Source organism: Lepidochelys kempii, chromosome 13 (assembly GCF_965140265.1).
Source record: "Lepidochelys kempii isolate rLepKem1 chromosome 13, rLepKem1.hap2, whole genome shotgun sequence".
Classification (NCBI taxonomy): domain Eukaryota; kingdom Metazoa; phylum Chordata; order Testudines; family Cheloniidae; genus Lepidochelys; species Lepidochelys kempii.
The window spans coordinates 35114112-35138507 of record NC_133268.1 but is presented as its reverse complement, the minus strand read 5'-3'; the positions used below and the strand labels follow the sequence as shown (position 1 = coordinate 35138507).

General features: G+C 43.1%; 1 protein-coding gene across 1 annotated transcript in view; it reads right to left on the bottom strand.

Annotated features, from left to right (window-relative positions):
* Positions 1-14760, bottom strand: part of LOC140897050 (cytosolic phospholipase A2 gamma-like) — a 44681-nt gene extending 29921 nt beyond the window's left edge. Inside the window, exons 1-7 of the mRNA XM_073309320.1 lie at positions 14627-14760; positions 12556-12695; positions 11300-11416; positions 9920-10062; positions 4107-4305; positions 3361-3478; positions 1195-1335 (exon numbers count right to left, since the gene is read on the bottom strand). Coding sequence (XP_073165421.1) covers positions 1195-1335; positions 3361-3478; positions 4107-4305; positions 9920-10062; positions 11300-11416; positions 12556-12579 — 742 coding nt within the window. The 5' untranslated portion in view covers positions 12580-12695; positions 14627-14760. The remainder of the gene's footprint in view (positions 1-1194; positions 1336-3360; positions 3479-4106; positions 4306-9919; positions 10063-11299; positions 11417-12555; positions 12696-14626) is intronic.
* Positions 14761-24396: the final 9636 nt, after the last annotated feature.

The following is a 24396-nucleotide window of genomic DNA, read 5'->3' as shown; positions in this document are numbered from 1 at the left end:
ATGCACTTTGCAAAAAATAATCCCAACTATATGTACAAAATTATGGGATCTAAATTAGCTGTTACCACTCAAGAAAGAGCTCTTTGAGCCATTGTGGATAATTCTCTGAAAAGATCCACTCAGTGTACAGTGGCAGTCATAAAAGCTAACAGACTGTTGGGATTCATTAGGAAAAGGCTAGATAAGACAGAAAGTATCAAATGCCACTATATAAATCCATGGTACACTCACACCGTGAATACTGTGTGCAGTTCTGGTCCCTCCATCTCAAAAAATATATATTAGAATTGTAAAAAGTACAGAGAAGAGCAACAAAAATGATTAAGGATATGGAACAGATACAGTATGAGTAAAGATTAAAAGGACTGGGACTTTTCAGCTTGGAAAAGAGGTGACTAAGAGGCGTATGTTAGAATTCTATAAAATCATGAATGGTCTGGAGAAAGTGAATAAGGAAGTGTTATTTATCTGTGCACATGACACAAGAACCAGGGGACCCCCTATGAAATTAATAGGCAGCAGGTTTAAAACAAAAACACAACACACAATCAACCTGTGGAACTTGTTGTTGGGGGATCTTGTGAAAGCCAAAAGTATAACGGGATTTAAAGAAGATTTCAATAAGTTCATGGAGGAGATGTCCATCAATGGCTATTAGTCATGATAGGCAGGGATGCAATCCCACACTCTGGGTGTCCCTAGCCTCTGATTGCCAGAAGCTGGGTGTGGACAATAGGAAGACAAATCACTCAATGATTGACTATTCTGTTCATTCTCTCTGAAGCACCTGGCATTGGTCACTGTCGAAAGATTGCATACGAGGCTAGATGGACCTATTAGTCCAGATAGACCTTTGGTCTGACTCATTGTGGCTGTTTTTATATTCTCATTTAAATGAAATATTTTGACACACCTGAACCAAAACATTTTTTTTATTTTCAGTTTGTGAAAAAAAATAATTTTGTTTTTTTGTTCTGATTTAGGAAAGGAATTTCTTTTGATTCTCAAAATTTTTTATGGCTTATGAAAACTGGTTTTTACCCCACTCAACTATCTACATAAAAGCTTTCTAATATATGTAAATATTTCTCCATTTTAGTATTCCATGGTTTATTTCCGATATCTATGCATCTAACCAGGCTCAATTGTGTCAATTGTCTCCATCTCCTAAGAAGAAGAGGCATGATCATTCACCTTGTAGGTAACTCATGCTTTTCTCTTCTTTCTGCTTCTTTAGTTCTCCATTCTTGTATTCACTTCCAAAGTATTCCATGGGTACACTTGCTCCATAGCCAAGGAAGCTGGCTTCATGGGGGGTGAACTCAAACCAGGATGCTGAAAAATAAAGAGTTTGGAAACAAAGCCCAGCAAGAGTTTTGAGGTTGCAGGTGAATCAGCAGGAAAGGGTGGCATGAGATATCCATAACTCAGGGGAATGTGAGCGTGCTTCAAACAACATCTGCATTAATAAAGTTTCTTCCCATCCATGTTGTCCCATCTTCATATTCCTCCTTGACTCCTATTCACATTCTGTATGAAGCCATTGGTCCTCACCTCCCAGGCTCCAACTACAACCCCACACCACCTGTGTCTCAGTTCAGAGTTCTTACCACTAAAGCTGAGCAAATAATGTAATTTTTAATTCAGGGGCTGAACCAAAAACTCTGGAGAAATATCTAGTTTGATTCAAACTGAAAAAAACAACCTAATTTTTCACCAAATTAAAAAGTAAATAAATAAATCATTTTGAGTTGACAGAAAATGAAACTTTGTTTTGTTTTATTCATTTCACGTCCCACAAAACATTTTAGTTGACTCATTTCTTTCCTCCTTGATTAATCTGTTTTCACTTTTCTTAATGACCACATTTGAAATTAAAAGACCATTTGAAATCAAACAGTAAAAACAAAATGTTTTACACTTAAAATTTGTTTCCCCAACTGAAACTATTCATTATATTTGAATTCAACAAAAAGGGGCCTGAAAATGCATTTTTAGTGAAAAAACAATTTATTGAAAATATTGCTCCCAGCTTGACTTGATCATCCCCTTTGCTTCACCATTGAATTCCCTACATCTGCACCTCCTACCTTACCTTCTCCCATAATGAACGTCATGCTGTCTTCCAAGATGCCCCATAATGCAGAGTTCTCTCAGTGTTCCAGAAGGCCCATGTGATCCCTAATTCATCTACAATCCCTCCAATTGGTTCTCCCCACATCGTAGTCCCTAAGCACCTCCCCAAAATGTGTGAGCTACCACCTGGTTCTAAACCATCCAAAATATAAGAGAAATTCTGGGCACATCTAGGGCTGTGCAGAAGCTGTTATTTTCCATTTGGAGGGAAACTCCACATTTGTGAAATTTGGTTTTGTTCTGAATTGGAATGAAAACAAATCTAAACTAAAAATTCCCTGCAAAAAGAAGTGTTCAAGACAATTTTAGTTTGGTCAGTCAAAAAAGTTTCATTGTGATTTTGACTTTTTATTTCATGTTCATTTAGTTTTTATAAAACTTAAAGTAAAATTAATTTTGAAACAAAATGTCTTCTTGAAACTAAAAATCGAAAGACTTCATTTCAGTATTTTTCTAAATGATTTTTGGGGGGGGTCAAAACTGACCTATACTCATGAAAAATTTTGACTTTGTTGGATCATTTTTGATCAGCTCAAGTCATATCTATAAGTGAATGGAGTGATGGCTGGTGAGTTTCTTGTGAAATTATTCTTTCATGCTCCAGGAATTTTACTGCGTTATTAATGATGTTAGCTTCCTAGATGCTTCAAGACACATAATTTTATATTGTTAAATCTAAATAAGTAAATAAGATAATAAATAAAGTGTGTCTCCACCTAGAAAGATTTTCCAAAATAGGAGAAAGGAAAAAAGAAAACAAGAGAGTGAGTTTGAATTTTTCTCAAAAAAGATTTTTGCATGAACAAAACTTATTCCCAGCAGTTGTAAATGTTACCTGGATTTTCCCTGTTTTGTGAAATTTTCTGCCATAGTTTTACTGATATTTTAAGGAATTTTTTAAAGGTTTTGTTTCACTTACTCTTTTCTTACTGAAAATCAAGATTTTGTTAAAGAAAATCTTATTAAAATATGTTTTGATACAATTTCTAGGGGAAACAAAGGAAACAAATGTCATGCAACAAGAAAAAGGGGCCCATTAATAATCCTGGTGAACAAAAAAGATTTAAATTTTTTAATTTTTTTTCACAATTTGTTTTTTCATTTTCAATCAGCTCTAAAGACAACCTCAACATCTCTGCTGCCTCGAGGAGTTGTATGGAGGTGAAATAAATGACAGGCTTCTTTACACTGAGATTACATATAGATTTGGTTGTTTATTTTTACCTGGAGAGTATTCAGTTACTTTGGAAAAACTTCGCTCATCCACTGCTGCATAGATGGGATAGGGGTTATGTCCGTTCTCAGAAGCACTCCGCTGCTCAGACAAGTGTCCCTTGTCCAGCTGTACAGACAAGATTTTATAAGTTCAGACAAACACACTCCTACTTTTAAACTGTGATTGTAACATTGCCTATAGTCTCTGCGCTGACAGCTCAGTCCAAGCCTGAGCTCAGGGCGCCAACACATTTCCACATGCTGAGATGATAGCTAGACAGATGTGGAGTTTGCCCTCAGTCACCCAAGTGTATAGATGAAGTAACTCAAGTAACTCCACAGAATTCAGTGGAGCCACTCAGCATTTATTTATCTATGAGAATAAACCTTCCTCAATGACTAAGTGGTCAAGCCATTAGCCTAAGACTTAGTCCCCACTTCCCCTGCAGACTCCCTGCGGGAAGTTCTATACACTAAGCCCAGGGTCTGACTCAGGTGTGAGCCCAAGACCCGTTTCTCTGCACACAAAAATCAGTCTGACTTGGCTCAGCATGCACTCAGGACCCAAGGTCTTAGGTCCTTAATAGAGGGGTAGGTCAGAGCCGGTGTGCCACAGCAACTTGGGTCCAAGCCCTCTCGTTTTCCTGTGTGGACTCAGATCAACGTGCAATCCCAAGTCATAAGGTTGGGTAGGTTGGTGAGTGGGGCTAGATGGGGACCTTAGAAAGTTACAAAAGGGAGAGTTTTTCACCCACCTCATGTAACATTCCATAGACCACAGTGTAGGCCCAGAACTCAGTCAGGGAGTAATTTTCATCTTTAGCTGCCTCGAGTAGCATTTTCGTTGCCTTTGGGATGCTCCAGGTGTATTTGGAAAGTCTAGCACACATACTTTCCTCCAAGGCCTGCAATTTCTCTGCCCAGTCCCCATTTTTGTAGAGAGATGACATACACCTATTACAGAGACAAAACACACTTTGCACGGGGAACAGGATATGGGCAATTTCCCCCAGCCCTTTCAATGTCTGCATAATTATTTATTAGAATATTTTCACTTATTGTTCTATCATGGCAATGCATTTGTAACCCCCAAGGATCACATGGCTGTCTGGATGGCTGCTGTGGAAAGCCACAGCATCAGCAGAGATAAAATCCAAATCCCCCAGGTACTTACTAGGTTGAGCAAATGGGGAATCTCCATTAGCAATACACAGGGTCCATGACACCGAGTTTGAACAGCTCTGGTTACATTCAGGATATTTGTAACATCCACAGATCTGTCCTGCCCATGATGACTCTTTCACCCTAACATTGACTTCAGTGGGACTATTTGTGCAGAAAGTTTGGGAGGGGAAGAATGGTTCAGTGGTTAGGAAACTTGCCTAGAACTCAGGAAATGTAGGTTCTGCTCCCTGCTCTCCCAGAGATTGTAACGTTGGTTCCCCATAGGAAAAGGGGGATACAGGCACTTTCCTAACTCACAGGGGTGTTATGGAGATAAATACAGTGGTGCTCAGATACTATGTTAATGTGGGGCAGATAAGTAATTATGATAATTAGGAAGTCACCCACTGGTATCAGTCTCCCATTGAATTGCATCACCAATGGAATGCCTAACTCCCTTAGGGTCCTGTGTCAACTGCTACTCATTGTGAGCAAGGCTATCAGTATGTGGCCCTGTTAGATTAGCTGGATGTTCTGAAGGACACAGTCTCCTTTTCCATTGAGAAACTAACTCTCCACCCTATCCTACAAACTTGCGACCATTGTTGTCTCTTTTGCACCTGGTTATCCCCATCTTGTGTTACACCCTGTCACTTGTTCCAGTTTAACAAACACCAGTTATGTGCATTTCTCACTTTTCCTATGGCGCAAACCATTGTTCACACTCTGCCTCTCTTTAATCACAACTAAAATAAGTCTCTCGACTGGAGAAAAAGGGACAAAGAAGGTAGTAGGCACTGTTCTGCTATCCTGATTTCAGCCCTAATGCAAACTACAAGTATGCCAAAAGTCACGTCAGGTCACAGAAAATCCCAAGTTTGGCTTAAAAATCATGAGATTTATTTTAAAAACTTGGGTTCCTTTCACTTGCCTTCTGTCATTTGAGCTGGTAGGGTTCACATTTCCAAGCTTTTCTCCACAACCACCAGAGACAGACATGTATGCTTCATAAAATAATGAAAGCTGACGCCTGGTTTACACTAGACTGTTAGGCCAGCATGACTGTGTTGCTCAAGGGGTGAAAAATCCACACTTCGGAGTGCCATATTTAAGCTAACTTAAGTCCCTATGTAGGCAGCGCTAGGTGGATGGAAGAATTCTTCTGTCAGCTTATCTATGGCCTGTCAAGGAGCTGGATTAGCTGTACTGACGGGAGAACCCCTCCCTCCAGTGTAGGTAGTGTCTACACTGAAGCACTACAGCAGCTAAACTGCAGTGGCACAGCTGTGCCTCTATAGCCTCGATGAGCTGTGAGACTCACAAAAATCACATGACTGATGGAGCTTGGGCTCTAAGGGAAACACCAGAATTCAAGAGATTCACAATGACACTATATGAGTTATAAATACTAAATTAGAACTATAGGGCTGGGCCCCTGTCACTTTTGCCCATGTAGAAATCTTAGAAGGGTCAGACTTAAAAGGCATGTACATACAGCAATGTTAGTATAAATCAGGTTAGCAGGCTCTGGATCTGTTAACCTGGGACTTAGAATCATAGAATCATAGAATATCAGGGTTGGAAGGGACCCCAGAAGGTCATCTAGTCCAACCCCCTGCTCGAAGCAGGACCAATTCCCAGTTAAATCATCCCAGCCAGGGCTTTGTCAAGCCTGACCTTAAAAACCTCTAAGGAAGGAGATTCTACCATCTCCCTAGGTAACGCATTCCAGTGTTTCACCACCCTCTTAGTGAAAAAGTTTTTCCTAATATCCAATCTAAACCTCCCCCACTGCAACTTGAGACCATTACTCCTCGTTCTGTCATCTGCTACCATTGAGAACAGTCTAGAGCCATCCTCTTTGGAACCCCCTTTCAGGTAGTTGAAAGCAGCTATCAAATCCCCCCTCATTCTTCTCTTCTGCAGGCTAAACAATCCCAGCTCCCTCAGCCTCTCCTCATAACTCATGTGTTCCAGACCCCTAATCATTTTTGTTGCCCTTCGCTGGACTCTCTCCAATTTATCCACATCCTTCTTGAAGTGTGGGGCCCAAAACTGGACACAGTACTCCAGATGAGGCCTCACCAATGTCGAATAGAGGGGAACGATCACGTCCCTCGATCTGCTCGCTATGCCCCTACTTATACATCCCAAAATGCCATTGGCCTTCTTGGCAACAAGGGCACACTGCTGACTCATATCCAGCTTCTCGTCCACTGTCACCCCTAGGTCCTTTTCCGCAGAACTGCTGCCTAGCCATTCGGTCCCTACTCTGTAGCTGTGCATTGGGTTCTTCCGTCCTAAGTGCAGGACCCTGCACTTATCCTTATTGAACCTCATCAGATTTCTTTTGGCCCAATCCTCCAATTTGTCTAGGTCCTTCTGTATCCTATCCCTCCCCTCCAGCGTATCTACCACTCCTCCCAGTTTAGTATCATCCGCAAATTTGCTGAGAGTGCAATCCACACCATCCTCCAGATCATTTATGAAGATATTGAACAAAACTGGCCCCAGGACCGACCCTTGGGGCACTCCACTTGATACCGGCTGCCAACTAGACATGGAGCCATTGATCACTACCCGTTGAGCCTGACAATCTAGCCAGCTTTCTACCCACCTTATAGTGCATTCATCCAGCCCATACTTCCTTAACTTGCTGACAAGAATACTGTGGGAGACCGTGTCAAAAGCTTTGCTAAAGTCAAGAAACAATACATCCACTGCTTTCCCTTCATCCACAGAACCAGTAATCTCATCATAAAAGGCGATTAGTCAGGCATGACCTTCCCTTGGTGAATCCATGCTGGCTGTTCCTGATCACTTTCCTCTCATTCAAGTGCTTCAGGATTGATTCTTTGACGACCTGCTCCATGATTTTTCCAGGGACTGAGGTGAGGCTGACTGGCCTGTAGTTCCCAGGATCCTCCTTCTTCCCTTTTTTAAAGATTGGCACTACATTAGCCTTTTTCCAGTCATCCGGGACTTCCCCGGTTCGCCACGAGTTTTCAAAGATAATGGCCAATGGCTCTGCAATCACAGCCGCCAATTCCTTCAGCACTCTCGGATGCAACTCGTCCGGCTCCATGGACTTGTGCACGTCCAGCTTTTCTAAATAGTCCCTAACCACCTCTATCTCCACAGAGGGCTGGCCATCTCTTCCCCATTTTGTGATGCCCAGCGCAGCAGTCTGGGAGCTGACCTTGTTAGTGAAGACAGAGGCAAAAAAAGCATTGAGTACATTAGCTTTTTCCACATCCTCTGTCACTAGGTTGCCTCCCTCATTCAGTAAGGGGCCCACACTTTCCTTGGCTTTCTTCTTGTTGCCAACATACCTGAAGAAACCCTTCTTGTTACTCTTGACATCTCTGGCTAGCTGCAGCTCCAGGTGCGATTTGGCCCTCCTGATATCATTCCTACATGCCCGAGCAATATTTTTATACTCTTCCCTGGTCATATGTCCAACCTTCCACTTCTTGTAAGCTTCTTTTTTATGTTTAAGATCCGCTAGGATTTCACCATTAAGCCAAGCTGGTCGCCTGCCATATTTACTATTCTTTCGACTCATCGGGATGGTTTGTCCCTGTAACCTCAACAGGGATTCCTTGAAATACAGCCAGCTCTCCTGGACTCCTTTCCCCTTCAAGTTAGTCCCCCAGGGGATCCTGGCCATCCGTTCCCTGAGGGAGTCGAAGTCTGCTTTCCTGAAGTCCAGGGTCTGTATCCTGCTGCTTACCTTTCTTCCCTGCGTCAGGATCCTGAACTCAACCAACTCATTGACTTGAGCATCTAGACTCATGTGTAACCCCAGGTTTGGAATTGTTAAACTCCTGGTCACAACCTGGGGCTCTAGAGTCTACACTGCATTATGTGGGACTGAATTCAGCCACCCATATCCCAGACTTTCTAGCACCCTCCCAAAACGTGGCTGCATTAGCCCTTTGTTCTTGCTTCAATGTGGGAAAACTTCACGGTCTACCAAATTTGACTGTCAAGAGGACAAAGGAAGTTGGCCTGTGGGTCATCTTTGGTTGACTCCCAGAGCATGAGTCCAGTGGGACTGTGTCTACACTGCAAAGCAATTAGTCCTGAATCCTGGTCCTCACCTGACTCATGCTCAGACCCTCCACTCTCATGGAGTCCTAGGATCCTTGCTCTGGGTTTGCATGATTTGTGTGTAGATGGAAGAGATATTGAGTTTGAGTCTGAGTTTGAACCCTGGGTTTACATTGCAATGTATGTAGGCCAAGGCCTTTCTGTAGTAAGACGCAACAGCCGTAGGACAACAGCCACCAGGAGCTAAGAACCAGGGAGTCATGTCCCATCTAATTTGCATCAAAAAATTTAATATTGGGTTGTTAAGAAGGCACTCCTGTCCTAATAGTACCCATCATTGCCAGATAAATAAACAGATCTTAGGATGCTTATAGACAACTTTGTTTTATAGTATTCGGTCTGGCAAGAAACCACTTACCAACAGTTGTGATAGTGAAATCTATATTTCTATTGTTTTGCCATTATGGTCCCTACTTCTCTATTGTTTCTCTGTATGGCCTCTGTCTATTTCTTTAATTGTTTCTGTATGTTGCATAAATAATTTTGAAAGATTTAAATCAACTAAGGTGATGGGGTATGATTGGTTAAATAATTGTTTCATAATGGACCAGGATTGGTGAAAAATACTGTTTAGTTTAAAATAATTGGTTTAGGTACAGGTAAGTAGGACCCAAGTTTTAACCATATAAACTGAGGTCCAAAGGGAAGTTCTTTGGAACCTAACTCCAGGACACAGCTCAAGATCAGAGATGACAGACCTCAGCACTCTACTGACCATACCGTGCAGAAGCTGGAGCCCTGAAACTTCTAATCTTGACTGGCCATCAAGAAATGTTCATTTGCCTTATTAGGAGTGGTGAGAATTGTATGCGTAGCTTGTGTATTCTGTTTTGGTAACTGTTCATAAATAGAAGTTAAGGATATTACTGTGTAAGGTTCTTTTACTGGTAAAAAGGTCCCATAAACCCACTGAAGATTATTCCCTGGACCCAAGACGGGTAAGGGAGGGTACATAAATTGACTAGGTTTCGCTCTGAGCCCAGGACAGGTAAGCATGGGTGCCTTATCCCCCGAGCCCAGGATGGAAAAGTTTGGGGTGACTAAATTAACTGGGTTATGCCTTGAGCCCATGGTAGGGTAAAGGTATGGTGCCCTAGATTGTGCGGGTAACATGTTGGCATACTCACCCATTCTCATCTCCTCAGGAAATGGACAGACAGTTTTCTCCTATTGATGATGAAGTACCCAGCGTATCCTTTCGTTAATTATAACAATAGCAATAATTTCCCCTGGTTGTCAGTTCTACAGAGGGACACACTTTCATTCACCACATCTCTTGACATGCACCTACCAAGTGGAACCTGAGACCCCGCACAGGTACATGATGGTGTCCAAGAGACTATGGTTTTGTAGCTCCTGCAGGGTTCCATGAAGGGCGATCATGGCCCGCAGACCTCCACCAGCTCCCAGGATGGCGATATTGGGCACATCGTCCTGAGGAAGGGAAAAGACTCAACAACATATAAACTGGGATTACTGAGGAGCCGCCATTGCTCATCTAAGTTACTTTCACGGCATCTGCAGTCAAACACCTCCCATTCCCACCTAGGATATCCCCCATCATGGAATTTGAAAGAATATTTCGTAGGATCCAATTCTGCAAGCATTTACATTTGGGAGTGTCTTTATTTACACTTCTTTATTTACACTAAAAAGAAAAGGAGTACTTGTGGCACCTTAGAGACTAACCAATTTATTTGAGCATGAGCTTTCGTGAGCTACAGCTCACTTCATCGGATTCCACATCGGAATCCACGGTATGCATCCGATGAAGTGAGCTGTAGCTCACGAAAGCTCATGCTCAAATAAATTGGTTAGTCTCTAAGGTGCCACAAGTACTCCTTTTCTTTTTGCAAATACAGACTAACACGGCTGTTACTCTGAAACCTGTCTTTATTTACACTGATTTGAATGAGACAACTTCCATGAGTAACTTTATTCACAAGCTTTCCTGAATTCTACTTCTTCAAGAATAACTCCAATAGCTGTTATAATAGATGATGTGTGTGTATATTACGTATTCCATGTAGCATAACTACTGTTAATTATTAGAACTGCTGGAAAATTTTTGAACAAGGTTTTTTGTTTTGTTTTGTTTTGGAGTTTGGGGGATGGAAAATGTCTTTTTTATTAAAAGGAACATTTTTATTGATATTTGTTAGGGTTTTGCCCAAAACCTGGAAAAAATCATTGTTTAACAATAAAAAACTGCCATATGTATATACGCACACACCTCATACAATATACTTAGTTTTAGGAAACAGAAAAAATCAGGTTTTAGGTTTTAAAAGAATCTGTGAAAAAATTCAATATAAATGAATTTTTTTTTCTTTTTTCCCTCTGAAAATAAAATATATTTCCCAGCCTTTTCTATCCATCATTTATATTTAAATGTGTATTTAAGTTCATCCCAATTCAGCAAAGCACTTAAACATGCACTTAATTTTAGCCACTCACTTAAGTCCCATTTATTTCAGTTTGTTTTATTCTAAAAGCCTTTAAAATAAAACCAGAAAACAAAACAAACAAAAACATAAAATAAAATAAAAAACCCAACAACCCATAACTTTTTGATGAACATATTTTCACCAGCTCTGTATGAGTATTCGTTACCATTGTCAATGTCCTATATATTCCTCTACAATTCTGTAAGACATTAATTGACTCCTACCAGATTACAGGTAATCCCCAGGCTATCCAGGCATTTCTTCACCTGCACCTTTCTGTTGCTTGTTCCTAATTTTTCCCCTTCTGAGAGCTCACGGGAAATTCGGATTTTACCTTCACTCTGTGGAAAAAAATGTCAAGAGAATGTATCATCTCTCAAAAATCTGTAAGAGATGGGACAATCTACAGAGATCCAGAAAATCCATTAAAGCATGTTCCAGGTGGAACCCAGAGCCTGTTTAGAGAGATTTCAGACATTTCTCCTACACTGGAACAACATGGGGGGAAAACTGTGAAGAGAAAGAAACACAAAGTGGGTAAGGGGATATTTTTTACTGGACCAACTTCTGTTGGTGAGAAAGACAAGCTTTCAAGCTCCACAGAGCTCTTCAGATCTGGGAAAGGTACTCAGAGTGTCGCAGCTAAATACAAGGTGATACAGCTTGTTAAACATAAGGACTTAACATGTTACCAGAAATCATTCAAAATCTAATATCCTGGGACCAACATGGCTACAACTACAATGAAAACAGCTGAGAAACTCATAGACACTTCCGAACATTTGAGTCCTCCTCATCCAGGCCAGACTGAGCTGAGCTGTTTCTTTTTATCTGCTCCCTCTATTGGAAGCATGCCCAGCAAGAGTGAGGGGGTGGAGCCTCTTGGGCCCAAAGCAGTTTCTTAACCCCTGCATTACCAGTGCTGGGTTGATACACCCCATCACACAGGGTAAATAGGAAATAAGTACTGGTCAAAATGAACCCTACAGTTCAGAGGATGTATATTAGGTGCTCCCAAATATAACAAGATTGGGCCCGAGTCTGTATTGCATAGCTACAATGAAACAATGTGGCATTGTCTTTGAATAAATGGAGCAAATGAACTTCAGAATAGTTTCGAAAAAAAAAAGCTGGAGATGAAATTATTTGGTCATGCTTCATATTATAATTAGTTAATAAATGGTTAATAGATGTTATAAGCTCATGAAAGACAGGAGTAGTGTGCATTATAGATAAGCACATCAGTAAAAGATATTATGGGTGCTTATACCCCAAGACTAAAACCACCTGTTGAGCTGTTGTACCCTATAATAATTGATTAGCCATTTATTTAAAAAATCTATTTATCATTTATGAACTCTTTATGAGCTGTTTGTGAATGTACCCTTCATATGAAGCATTCACACTTCATATGAAGTGTGATGAAGCATTTCCAAGACAATCGGTAGTGAAACTGCAAAATGTAAGAGGAATGGTATACCTTGTGTTTATGAAATATTTCCATCTTTGCTTTCCTGTTTGCCCTGTAATTTTAAATTCCTCTGCCAGTGAAAAAGGAAAGCTCCACCTCTTTCAGGAAATCCAAAAGCTCAGGCCAACATCTAATTTATTCTTCTTTACCTTAAAGTATACGAGAGAAAATGAACATTTAATATAGTGACATAGGAAGTGCTGAAATACTGGATCAGACTCTAGGTCCTAATTACCTGAATGATATTGCTTAATAATTGGAGGTGCAGGAGGATAGGTAGATAGATAGATAGATAGATAGATAGATAGATAGATAGATAGATAGATAGATAGATAGATAGATAGATAGATCAGTCCTAGGATTTTCAAGCCAACCTAATTAATTTTTCCAGACACCCAACTGCTTTTGAATTTAAACTGGACTTGGGCTCCCATTTCTTATAGGTTCTGCTGAACATTCTTGTCATGTTACTAATGTATTTTCCTCTTGCTATAAAGGAACAGAGACATCATACATTCACATAGCTCCAATTCTTTTAAAGTTAGCTATAAACAAATAAAATAAGCCCACTCCAATGTTGTCATTGGCACTGTTTTTTGACAAATCCTCTCAAGAAAGCATACGCATGGAATTGACCCAAGAGAGGATTGTGGATCACAGCTGGCACTGTTCCTTTCAGGGGACGTCAGGATGATTTAGTGGGTGTTGGTCCTGCTTTGAGCAGGGGGTTGGACTAGATGACCTCCTGAGGTTTCTTCCAACCCTAATCTTCTACGATTCTATGATACACATCTATAATGATGCTGTAACCCTGAAAAATAGGCTTTGATGCCCCTGGAATAGCCTATCACCCTCTTAATCTGCCTTTCCCAAGGTATAGGCCTCCAGGTTAGTCAAGGAAAACACTTGGAGGACAGGGGGAGGGATAGCTCAGTGGTTTGAGCAGTGGCCTGCTATACCCAGGCCTGTGAGTTCAATCCTTGAGGGGGCCATTTAGAGACCTGGGGCAATAAAATTGGGGATTGTGCCTGCTTTGAGCAGGGGGTTGGACTAAATGACCTCCTGAGGTCCCTTCCAACTCTGATATTCTATGACATGTATGTAACCTTCTGATAAAGTGATTGACACAGGCAGCATTCTTTTCAAAACAAAGTATATTTTTATTAATGCAACTCAGGGGTCTCAAACTCAAATGACCACGAGGGCCACATGAGAACTAGTACATTGGCCCGAGGGCCGCACCACTGACCACCCCCCACCCACTGCCCTGTCCCCGCCCCCACTCCATCCCTTCCGTGAGGCCCCACCTCTTCCCACCCCTTCCCTGCCCCCATTCCAACCCCTTCCCTGAAATCCCCACCCCAACTCTGTCCCCTCCCTGCCCCCAGGGGGTGCAGGAGGGGTGCAGGGTGCGGCAGGGTGTTGGGGTACAAGAGGGGTGCAGGGTGCATCAGGGGCCTCAGGGCAGGGGGTTGGGGTGCTGGGTGGGGCAGGGGGACAGGGTGTAGGGTGCGGCAGGATGCTCAGGGCAGGGAGTTGGGGTGCAGGAGGGGTGCGGGGTGCAGCAGGGGGCTTAGGGCAGGGGGTTGGGGTGCAGGAGGGGCGTGGGTTGCATCAGGGGACTCAGGACAAGGGGTCGGGGTGCAGGAGAGGTGTGGGGTGCAGCAGGGGGCTCAGGGCAGGGGGTTCGGCTGCAGGAGGAGTTCGGGGGGCGGGTCCGGCCCGGTGCGCACCGGGGGCAGGGCAGGCTCCCTGCCTGCCTGCCTGTCCTGCCCCTGCGCCACTCCGGGAAGCGGCCAGGACCTGGGGGGCACAGGGGTCTGTGTGTTGCCCTGTACACTCCTCCAGGTACCTCCCCCGAAGCTCCCATTGGCTGGAAACTGGGAACCGTGGCCAATGGGAGCTTCGGGGGAGGTACCTGGAGGAGCGACCAGGGCAAGACACAGACCCCTGTGCCCCCCCTCCTCCAGCTCCCAGCCGCTTCCCGGAGCGGCACAGGGGCAGGGCAGGACTGTAACAAATCACTGACCGCAATTCTTAACTTTTATGCAATACTATAATTAAAAACTAGCAGGCTTACTCTATCCTTTGGCTTTGACGTATTATTTGCTTGTTTCTATCTGCTGCTTGCTTCTTCTGCTTCTTCCTAGTCAGCTCTGGTCAGTCAGCTCTGCTCCTCTGTCTGCTGCCAGATCTCTCAGGAGCCTTTAACTTCTTTCCAGCAGCTCTTCTGGCAAGCACCTCCTTGTCTTCTGTCTGTCGATAGTCTGCCTTTTATACTGTCCTAGGCTTCAGTTCTTTTATATGAGCTATTCTTAACCTTAGATAGCACATGCTCATTGTCAGGCATTAACTCATCCTTGGATGCTGCCAGAGGTCCACACGTGTTTCCCATTGTTTACTTCAGAGCTATGACCTTCCCAACTGGGCTTTTTGTCAAGGCACCAACTTGGAACCACTTGGCTTTTTGCTAATGACCTTTAGTAACCCTTAGAATCTTCTACTTGGCCTGCTCCACCTAGAAACACTTAGTAGCTGTACCTCATTCTACGCTGAGCTCTGGTCATGTGACCTGTACCATCCAATGGTAAGTGACTGCAGCTTATAGGTGGCAAAGTGACTCCTGCTTATTCAAGAGAGAAACCAGGGACACAGAATGGAGGTTAAGAACACAAAATAGAATCTGGGGAATTTCTCCAGTATCAACGCCACTCTACCTGGACAACTGCTCACTCTCTGTATATATTGCATAGTGCAAGTGCTGAGTCAGACTGTTATCTGTTAGTTTTGATATATGCCATGACATATCTGTTTTATTATGTTTACCAGCATGTTACCTGATAACAACACAGCATGGCCAGCAACCGTAGCTAACTGCAGAACATTGAATGCAAAGATTCTGGTGCAGTTCATGTAAGGTAAGATCATAGAATCATAGAATACTGGGGTTGGAAGAGACCTCAGGAGGTCATCTAGTCCCATCCCCTGCTCAAAGCAGGACCAACACCAACTAAATCATCTCAGCCAAGGCTTTGTCAAGCCAGGCCTTCAAAACCTCTCAGGATGAAGATTCCACCACCTCCAAAGGTAACCCATTCCAGTGCTTGACCACCCTCCTAGTGCAATAGTGTTTCATAATATCCAACCTAGACCTCTCCCACTGCAACTTGAGACTGTTGTTTCTTGTTCTGTCATCTGCCACCACTGAGAACAGCCTAGATCCATCCTCTTTGGAACGCCCCCCCCCCGCCCTTCAGGTAGTTGAAGGCTGCTATCAAATCCCCCCTCACTCTTCTCTTCTGCAGACCAAATAAGCCCAGTTCCCTCAGCCTCTCCTCGTAAGTCATGTGCCCAAGCCCCCTAATAATTTTCCTTGCCCTCCGCTGGACTCTCTCCAATTTATCCACATCCCTTCTGTAGTGGGGGGACTGAAACTGGGCACAATACTCCAGGTCTGGCCTCACCAGTGCTGAATAGAGGGGAATAATCACTTCCCTTGATCTGCTGGCAGTGCTCCTACTAATAGAACCCAATATGCCATTGGCCTTCTTGGCAACAAGGGCACACTGCTGGCTCATAAACAGCTTCTCATCCACTGTAATCCCCAGGTTCTTTTCTGCAGAACTGCTGCTTATCCAGTCAGTCCCCAACCTGCAGTAATTCATGGGATTCTTCCTTCCTAAATGCAGGACTCTGCACTTGTCCTTGTTGAACCTCATCATATTTCTTTTGGACCAATCCTCCAATTTGTCTAGGTCACTCTGGACCCTATCCTTACCCTCTAGCATATCTACCTCTCCCCCCAGCTTAGTGTCATCATTGATAAAGATGTTGAACAAAACCGGCCCCAGGACCGACCCCTGGGGCACTCCGCTTGATAACAGCTACCAACTAGACATTGAGCAGTTGATCACTACCCGTTGAGCCCAACAATCTAGCCAGATTTCTATCCACTTTATAGTATGTTCATTCAATCCATACCTTTTAACTTGCTGGCAAGAATGCTGTGGGAGATTGTATTGCTAAAGTCAAGATATATCACATCCACCACTTTCCCCATATCCACAAAGCCAGTTATCTCATCATAGAAGGCAATCAGGTTGGTCAGGCATGACTTGCCCTTGGTGAATCCATGTTGACTGTTCCTCATCACCTTCCTCTCCTCCAAATGCTTCAAAATTGATTCCTTCAGTATCTGCTCCATGATTTTGCCAGGAACTTAAGTGAGGCTGACCGGTCTGTAGTTCCCTAGGTTCTCTTTCTTCCCTTTTTTAAATATAGGCACTATATTTGCGTTTTTCCAATCATCCAGGACCTCCCCCAATCGCCACGAATTTTCAAAGATAATGGCTGTGCAATCACGTCAGTCAACTCCCTCAGCACCCTTGGATGCATTAGATCTAGACCCATGGACTTGTGCACATCCAGCTTTTCTAAGTAGTCCATAACCTGCTCTTTCACCACTAAGGGCTGCTCACCTCCTCCCCATACTGTGATGCCCAGTGCAACAATCTGGGGAGTGACCTTGTCAGTGAAGACCGAGGCAAATAAGCATTGAGTACTTCAGCTTTTTCCACATCCTCTGTCACTATGTTGCCTCACCCATTCATTAAGGGTCCCACACTTTCCCTGACCTTCTTCTTGTTGCGAACATACCTGCAGAAACCCTTCTTGTTACCCTTCACATCCCTTTCTAGCTGCAACTCCAATTGTGCCTTGGCCTTCCTGATTACACCCCTGCATGCTCTAGCAACATTTTTATACTCCTCACTAGTCATCTGTCCAAATTTCCACTTCTTGTAAGCTTCCTTTTTGAGTTTAAGCTCAGCAAAGATTTCACTGTTAAGCCAAGCTGGTCACCTGTCATATTTGCTGTTCTTTCTGCACTTCAGGGTGGTTTGTTCCTGCGCTCTCAATAAGACTTTTTTAAAATACAGCCAGCTCTCCTGGACTCCTTTCCCCCTCATATTAGCTTCCCACACGATCCTGCCCATCAGTTCCGTAAGGGAGTCAAAGTCTGCTTTTCTGGTCCAGGGTCCATATTTTTCTACTCTCCTTTCTTCCTTTTGTGAGGATCCTGAATTCAACCATTTCATGGTCACTGAGCCTAGGTTGACACCCACTTCTACTTCCCCTACCAATTCCTCCCTGTTTGTAAGCAGCAGGTCAAGAGGAGTGTCATAAATATAAAGGGAAGGATAACCACCTTTCTGTATACAGTGCTATAAAATCCCTCCTGGCCAGAGGCAAAGTCCTTTTACCTGTAAAGGGTTAAGAAGCTCAGGTAACCTAGCTGGCACCTGACCCAAAATGACCAATGAGGGGACAAGATACTTTCAAATCTGGAGGGCAAGGGGAAAGGCTTTTGTCTCTCTGTGTGATACCTTTGCTGGGAACAGATCAAGGATACAAGCCCTCCAACTCCTGTAAAGTTAGTAAGTAATCTAGCTAGAAAATGCATTAGGTTTTCTTTGTTTTGGCTTGTGAAATTCGCTGTGCTAGAGGAAATGTGTATTCCTGTTTTTGTGTCTTTTTGTAACTTGACGGTTTGCCTAGAGGGATTCTCTATGTTTTGAATCTGACGGCCTGTAAGATTATCTTCCATTCTGATCTTACAGAGTTGTTCTCTTATCTTTTTTTGTTCTTCTAATAAAGTTCTGTTTTTTTTAAGAATCTGATTGGGTTTTTTGGGTCTTAAAAATCCAAGGCTGATTTGTGCTCATCTTGTTTATTCTCAAGCCTCCCCAGGAAAGGGGGTGTAAGGGCTTGGGGGGATATTTTGGGGAAATAGGAACTCCAAGTGGTCCTTTCCCTGTTCTTTGTCTAAATCACTTTGTGGTGGCAGCATACTGTTCAAGAACAAAACAAAACTTGTGCCTGTGGAAAGTTTTTAACGTAAGCTGGTAAAAATAAGCTTAGGGGGTCTTTCATGCGGGTCCCCACATCTGTACCCTAGAGTTCAGAGTGGGGAGTGAACCCTGACATGGTGGCACAGCAGTGAGATCATTTTGAACCAGAGATCATTTTGAACCAAAAGCACAGACCTGAAGAGGTTTGGTTTTTTAACTGAAAGCAGCTAGAGCTTTTTCTGTCTCTGCCTGGAGGCAGAGGTGTTAGTTTTTTTAACACAAGAATTTTTCTGTAGGCTGGGAACAGCTATCAGAGGCAAAGGTATCAGGTTACAGCACAGCGAACTGGGAATTCACAAGCAGGTTTTTTTTTCTTTCTAACTCTCTGGAATAGCTAGGTTAAACACAGAGAGGCTAGGATGAGAGAAAGCAATCTCCAACAGAAACTGGAATTAGCCAATTTGAAGCTGAGGAAAGACAGAAGGAACATGAAAGACGGGTAGAACTCAGACAGATGGAGATTGAGGCACAAGCGGTCAAAGAAAAAGCTGCTAGGGAGGCAGAAATGGCTGGAGAAAAAGCCAGGGCAAAGACAAAGGAGGCTGCCCAAGAGGCTGCCCACTGGAGATCTATGGAGGCAAAAGAAAAAGAAATGGAGGAGAGGGAAAAAGAGAGGAAGCATGCACTGGAGATAGAGAAGGCAAGGACTCAGCAGAATACACTGAATAACCCTAACAATCCTTCCCCAACAATCCTCAAATGGGAGCGACTATGTCCACAGTATGATGAATCCAGTGATATTGCAGATTATTTTCTCACCTTTGAGAGACTGTGCACACTCCATAAAATTCCTGATGCTCACAAGATGACCACATTGGTCGCAAAATTGACTGGAAGAGCTCTGGACATATTCAACAAGATGCCTCTTGATGAGGCTTCTGACTATGATAAATTCAAGGATTTGATTTTAAAACAATTTCAAGTTACACCTGAAACTTACAGAGTAAAATTTTGAACCCTTAAGAGAGGGCCTGGACTAAGTAATGTGGCTTATGTAAACCAGATGACAGATCTGTTTGATAAATGGCTCAAAGGATGGGATGTAACTGGCTTTGGAGGAATGAGGGTCCCCACATCTGTACCCTAGAATAGTGGCAGTGGTGGGAGGGGTTGACACCTTCTCCAGGAACTAACATTCTGGACTTGTAACCAACTGACAAAACACCCTCTGAACCTCTTTAGCCCTTGCTAAAGAAAACCTCAAAAGATGCTCAAAAAGAGCAAAAAGCCTGGTATGATAACCATGCCAGAGAGCGTTCCTTCCAAGTAGGAGACCAGGTCATGGTCTTGAAGGCACTCCAGGCACATAAAATGGAAGCGTCATGGGGGTTCTGGCAAACAGAGGCTAGGGAGACTATCCCTGCCTATTCTGGCTAATAGCAATTGATGGACCTATCCTCCATGAATTTGTCTAGTTCTTTTTTGAACACTGTTATAGTCTTGGCCTTCACAACATCCTATGGCAAAGAGTTCTACAGATTGACTGTGCATTGTATGAAGTTCAGTGAACCTTTGAAATGGTTTCTTCCTTTGGATTGGTGGGCTCTGGGGGTTGAGGTGGTGCATGCGAGTGTCTGGTCTGGGGGGAACCCTGCAGCTAGACTCTGGGGGGAGAGGGTATGTTTTCTATGTGGATTCTTATAGACTGCAATCTAGTCAATCAACCTCTTTGTTAAGCTAAACAGACTGAGCTCTTTGAGTCTATCACTGTAAAGTAGGTTTTCTAAGCCTTTAATTATTCTTGTACCTCTTCTTTGAACCCTCTCAAATTTATCAACATCCCTCTGGAACTGTGGACACCAGAAGTGTACAAAATATTCAAGCAGTGGTCAAACTAGTGCCAAACAAAATAACCTCTCTACCCCTGCTCGAGAAGCCCCAGTTTATGCATCCTAGAATCACATAAGCACTTTTGCCCGCAGTGTCACATTGGGAGCTCATGTTCAGATGATTATCCACCATCCCCCGCCCCAATCTTTCTTAGAGTCACTGCTTTCCAGCATAGAGTCCCCCGGCCAACATTCTTTGTTTATAGATGTTTACATTTAGCCATATTAAAACAAATATTGTTTGCTTGTACCCGGGTTCCCAAATCAAACATCCAAAGTAAACTCTGGAAGCAAATTGTGCAAAGTGTGTTGCATACACAGATCACTCTGTATTAGTGACCTGTCCTATTCCTTATTTAACACTCCCACTTTTTTTTGTCTTCTTCAAACTTTATCAGTGATTGTTTTATGTTTTCTTCCAGGTAATTGATAAAAATATTAAACAGCATAAGGTCAAGAACAGATCCCCTCTGGACACTATTGGAAATAACCCCACTCTGTGATGATGCCCCATTTACAGTTACATTTTGAGACCTATTGGTTAGCAGGTTTTTAATGCATGTAATGTGTGCCGTATTTATTGTATATTGTTCCAGGGGTTTTTTTATATCAAAAGTTGTGTAACCTTAACCCTAACCCTAACCCTAATCAAGTCAAACATTGTAGAGAAGTCCAAGTATATTATTTCAACACTATTAACTTTATTAACCAAACTTGTAATTTCATCAAAAAATATCAATTTAGCTTGACACAATCTATTTTCTACAGTTTAAAGTTGATTGGCATTAATGACATTACTCTCCTTTACTTTATTAATGGAGTCCCATATCAGCCACTCCATTATCTTGTCAATATCATCCTGTTTACGCTTTCTAAAAGTTGGCACAACATTGGCTTTCTTTCAGTATTCTGAAACTTCCCCAGTGGGCCAAAACTTATTGAAAATCAACATTAACATTGAGTGAGCTCCTCAGCCAGCTGTTTTAAAACTTTTGGATGCAAGTTATCAGTCCCTGCTCTTTTAAAAATGTAGCAGCTGTTTATCATCCTCTAGAGATATTAGTGGAATGGCAAGAGTGCTATCATCACCATATGATGAGACTACATAATCTGTTTTTCCCTCTAAATATGGAACAGACATATTTGTTGAACACTTCTGCCTTTTCTGCATAATTATTGATATTTCTACCATGGACCATTACTATTGTCAGGATTAATTTGTTCCTAATTAGTGCGTAACACATTAGTACATCTTAAAAATCATGCCCCCGTAATCCATATTATTGCTTCTGTGTGGGAAGCCCTTAGATACAAGCCAGGAAGCTCAGATATTGCCTATATGAATAAATTGCACAGGGAAAAGAGGTAATGTCAACATGAACTGAGTAACCATTTCTGATGTTTTTCTGTTGTTCATTAAATAAACATCCATTTTTACTTTATTAAATTTATCTGTTTTGTATTGGGGACATTTTATTGGTGTTTATCAGTTAAAATTTAAAACCAGAAGCCCTAATTATATAGTATTGCCATCCCTTTGCCATCACTTATTCTCTTCTGCCCCCTATCGCCCATTTTATGTATAGTCACCTTTTTCTTAATTCTTACCTTGTGTCCCTCATACAGATCAATATACCCTATAGAAATTTGTATCCCATCTCTCACTTTCTGTGGCCACCTTGTGCACATTTAATATAGTCACACCTTTCTCATCACACACTCTGCTGTTGCCTCCCCCCCCCCCCCGTATTCAGTTAAACGTCCTTTTCTATCCCTCACATCTACAGCTATCAAGTGTAACACTGACACACCCCAGTTGTCGGTAGGCAGGATCGAACCTGGGACCTCTGCAGCTAAATGTATAAGCCTCTACTGCATGAGCTAAAAGCCACATGTTCTTAGCTAAGGTTGTAGCACACTCATTAATCTCTAAGTGGTCTCGGTGCCACTAGATGGGACAGAGCAGCACACTAAAGAGGTGTGTGAGTTACACAAGCACCCATTAAAGAATATAGCTCCATATTCCCATCTCTCACCCTCTGGTTCCCCTAGTGCACATTATACAGTGTAACCACCCCTTCCCCACCCCCACCCTCTGCTGCCCCTAGTGTCCATTATATATATTTGTTTACTATAGCCACTCCTTTCCTAGTCTTGTCTCTCTGCTGTTCCCTAGTGCCTAGTTCCCTGTCATTCACCATCTGCTGCCCTCTGCTACCTATTGTTGATAAACTGTATAGTCAATTTCTTGACCACACTTTGGTTCAGTATGAAATATGTTCAGGAGATCAAATAACCAATGTCAGTCAGGTTTATTGCTAAAAGTCAAAAATAATATACTACAGCATTACTTCTAGGAGGATTTTACAAGTTACAAAACTCTTTTACACCTCACTAAAATTCAGCCTAACAGTTCATCCCAGTTCCTTAATGTGTAGTTCTGAACCTTTACCTTCCTTACCTTTGTTTTCAACACAATATTCCAGGTACTGGTCCATGAAGGCACCAAGTTTCATATCTGCTTGTGCTAAATGATCAGTTATACTATTGCAGGGTAGTGTGAGATGTAGCTTAGCATGAGTGAACAGAACTCTGTGGGGGAAAAAACATAGACCAATTCAGCTCTTATAACTGCCAGACATTTATATAATATGGTATGTACTTACGTAACCTGTATGTGTTGGATAACAGGCCCCCACTTGTTGCTCTGATTATTAGATCAGTGCGACACCTTTGCTAAATTAGTGTATGAAGCAGAGATGAGGGAACTTATGTGGAACGTATTCTGTTTTAGCAAATTGTGTAAGTGGCTGTTGAGAGTGTAGAGTGGGAAACGGAGTCACACGTCCACCCAATGTAGGCTTAATCTATTGTACCTTTATTTAACACAATCTCAGACAGAATTATTGTGACATAGAGTGTAGGCATACATTTATGCAAAACAAAGAATAACAGACAAGACAGAATAGGTAAATGGGCCCAAGTTTCCACATTCCAGGACACTGAGAAGTCCTTTCTTGCTCGATGATGGTCATCCTCCCAGGATCTCCTGGTCTGGTCTTTCAGTCTCATTCATCTGTTTCTGATCTGTCATTTCTCCAGCTTTGGCCCCATTTTTATATATATTTGTAGCAGGGTGCTTGTGCAAAAGCACCTAATTAGCCCCTGCCCAGTCAGCTCCAGTCAAGGGAAGCAGATTGGGGCTGATGGAAAAGTCCTGATGCTGGCCTGAGGATTGGCAACACCTACTGGCCTGACAAGCCAAGGGCTATAAAGGCTGGCAGGGAGCCAGAAGGCAGGGGGCAGCCAGGGAGAAGTCAGTCAGGGAGGGAGCTGGAGGCCTCCTAGCTGAAGGCTGACTCTGCCTGTAAGGGAGGTAAACAAACCTGCAAAGCAGGGGTCTCAAACTCCTGGCCTGCGGGCCATCTGCGGCCTGCAAACCTCCGCATGTGGCCTGTGGGGCTCCAGCAGTTTTGAGTCTGGGTCTCTCCCTTGGCCCCACCTGCTGCCCCTGGGGGCTCCCGCACAGGGGCACCGGCAGTGCAGCGGAGCCGAGAGGCATTTGCCTGCTCGCTCCAGTGGCTGCCGGACCCTCCCTGCGTCCCCGGGGCAGGGCTGTGCCTCCACGTGCTGCCAGCGCCCCTGCAGCCAATAAGAAGCCTTGGAGCCCAGTTAAGCACTGCAATCCTGACCCATCCCAGAACTTGCACCCCTACCCCCTGCCCCAGCCCAGAGCCTGCACCCAGGCTCTGTTCGCTTCCCAGCTTATGGCTGCTTCTGCTGCTTAGCCAAAGTCCTTAGCCTAAGAACAGGGCCTCAGACTGTCACAGTAAGAGAAGGCCCTTACACCGGCTCACAGTGATTTTGATTCCTTTCTTTTATACCTCTAGAACTAGCCAAGTGATAAGAATACACCTAAATTCTTAGAGTATAGGCCTTTACAGACTGGCCTGAATATCTTTATCCTAACACTCCACCCCTTTTTTTTCCTTTTCTTTTGGGATCCTCCTGCCCAGGTATCCCTGGAAAAGCATAGGACATATGGTGACACATTTCCTGATAGGGCCAGGCATCAAGGTGGAAGATGTCGATATTCCATTTGTCCCACTGCC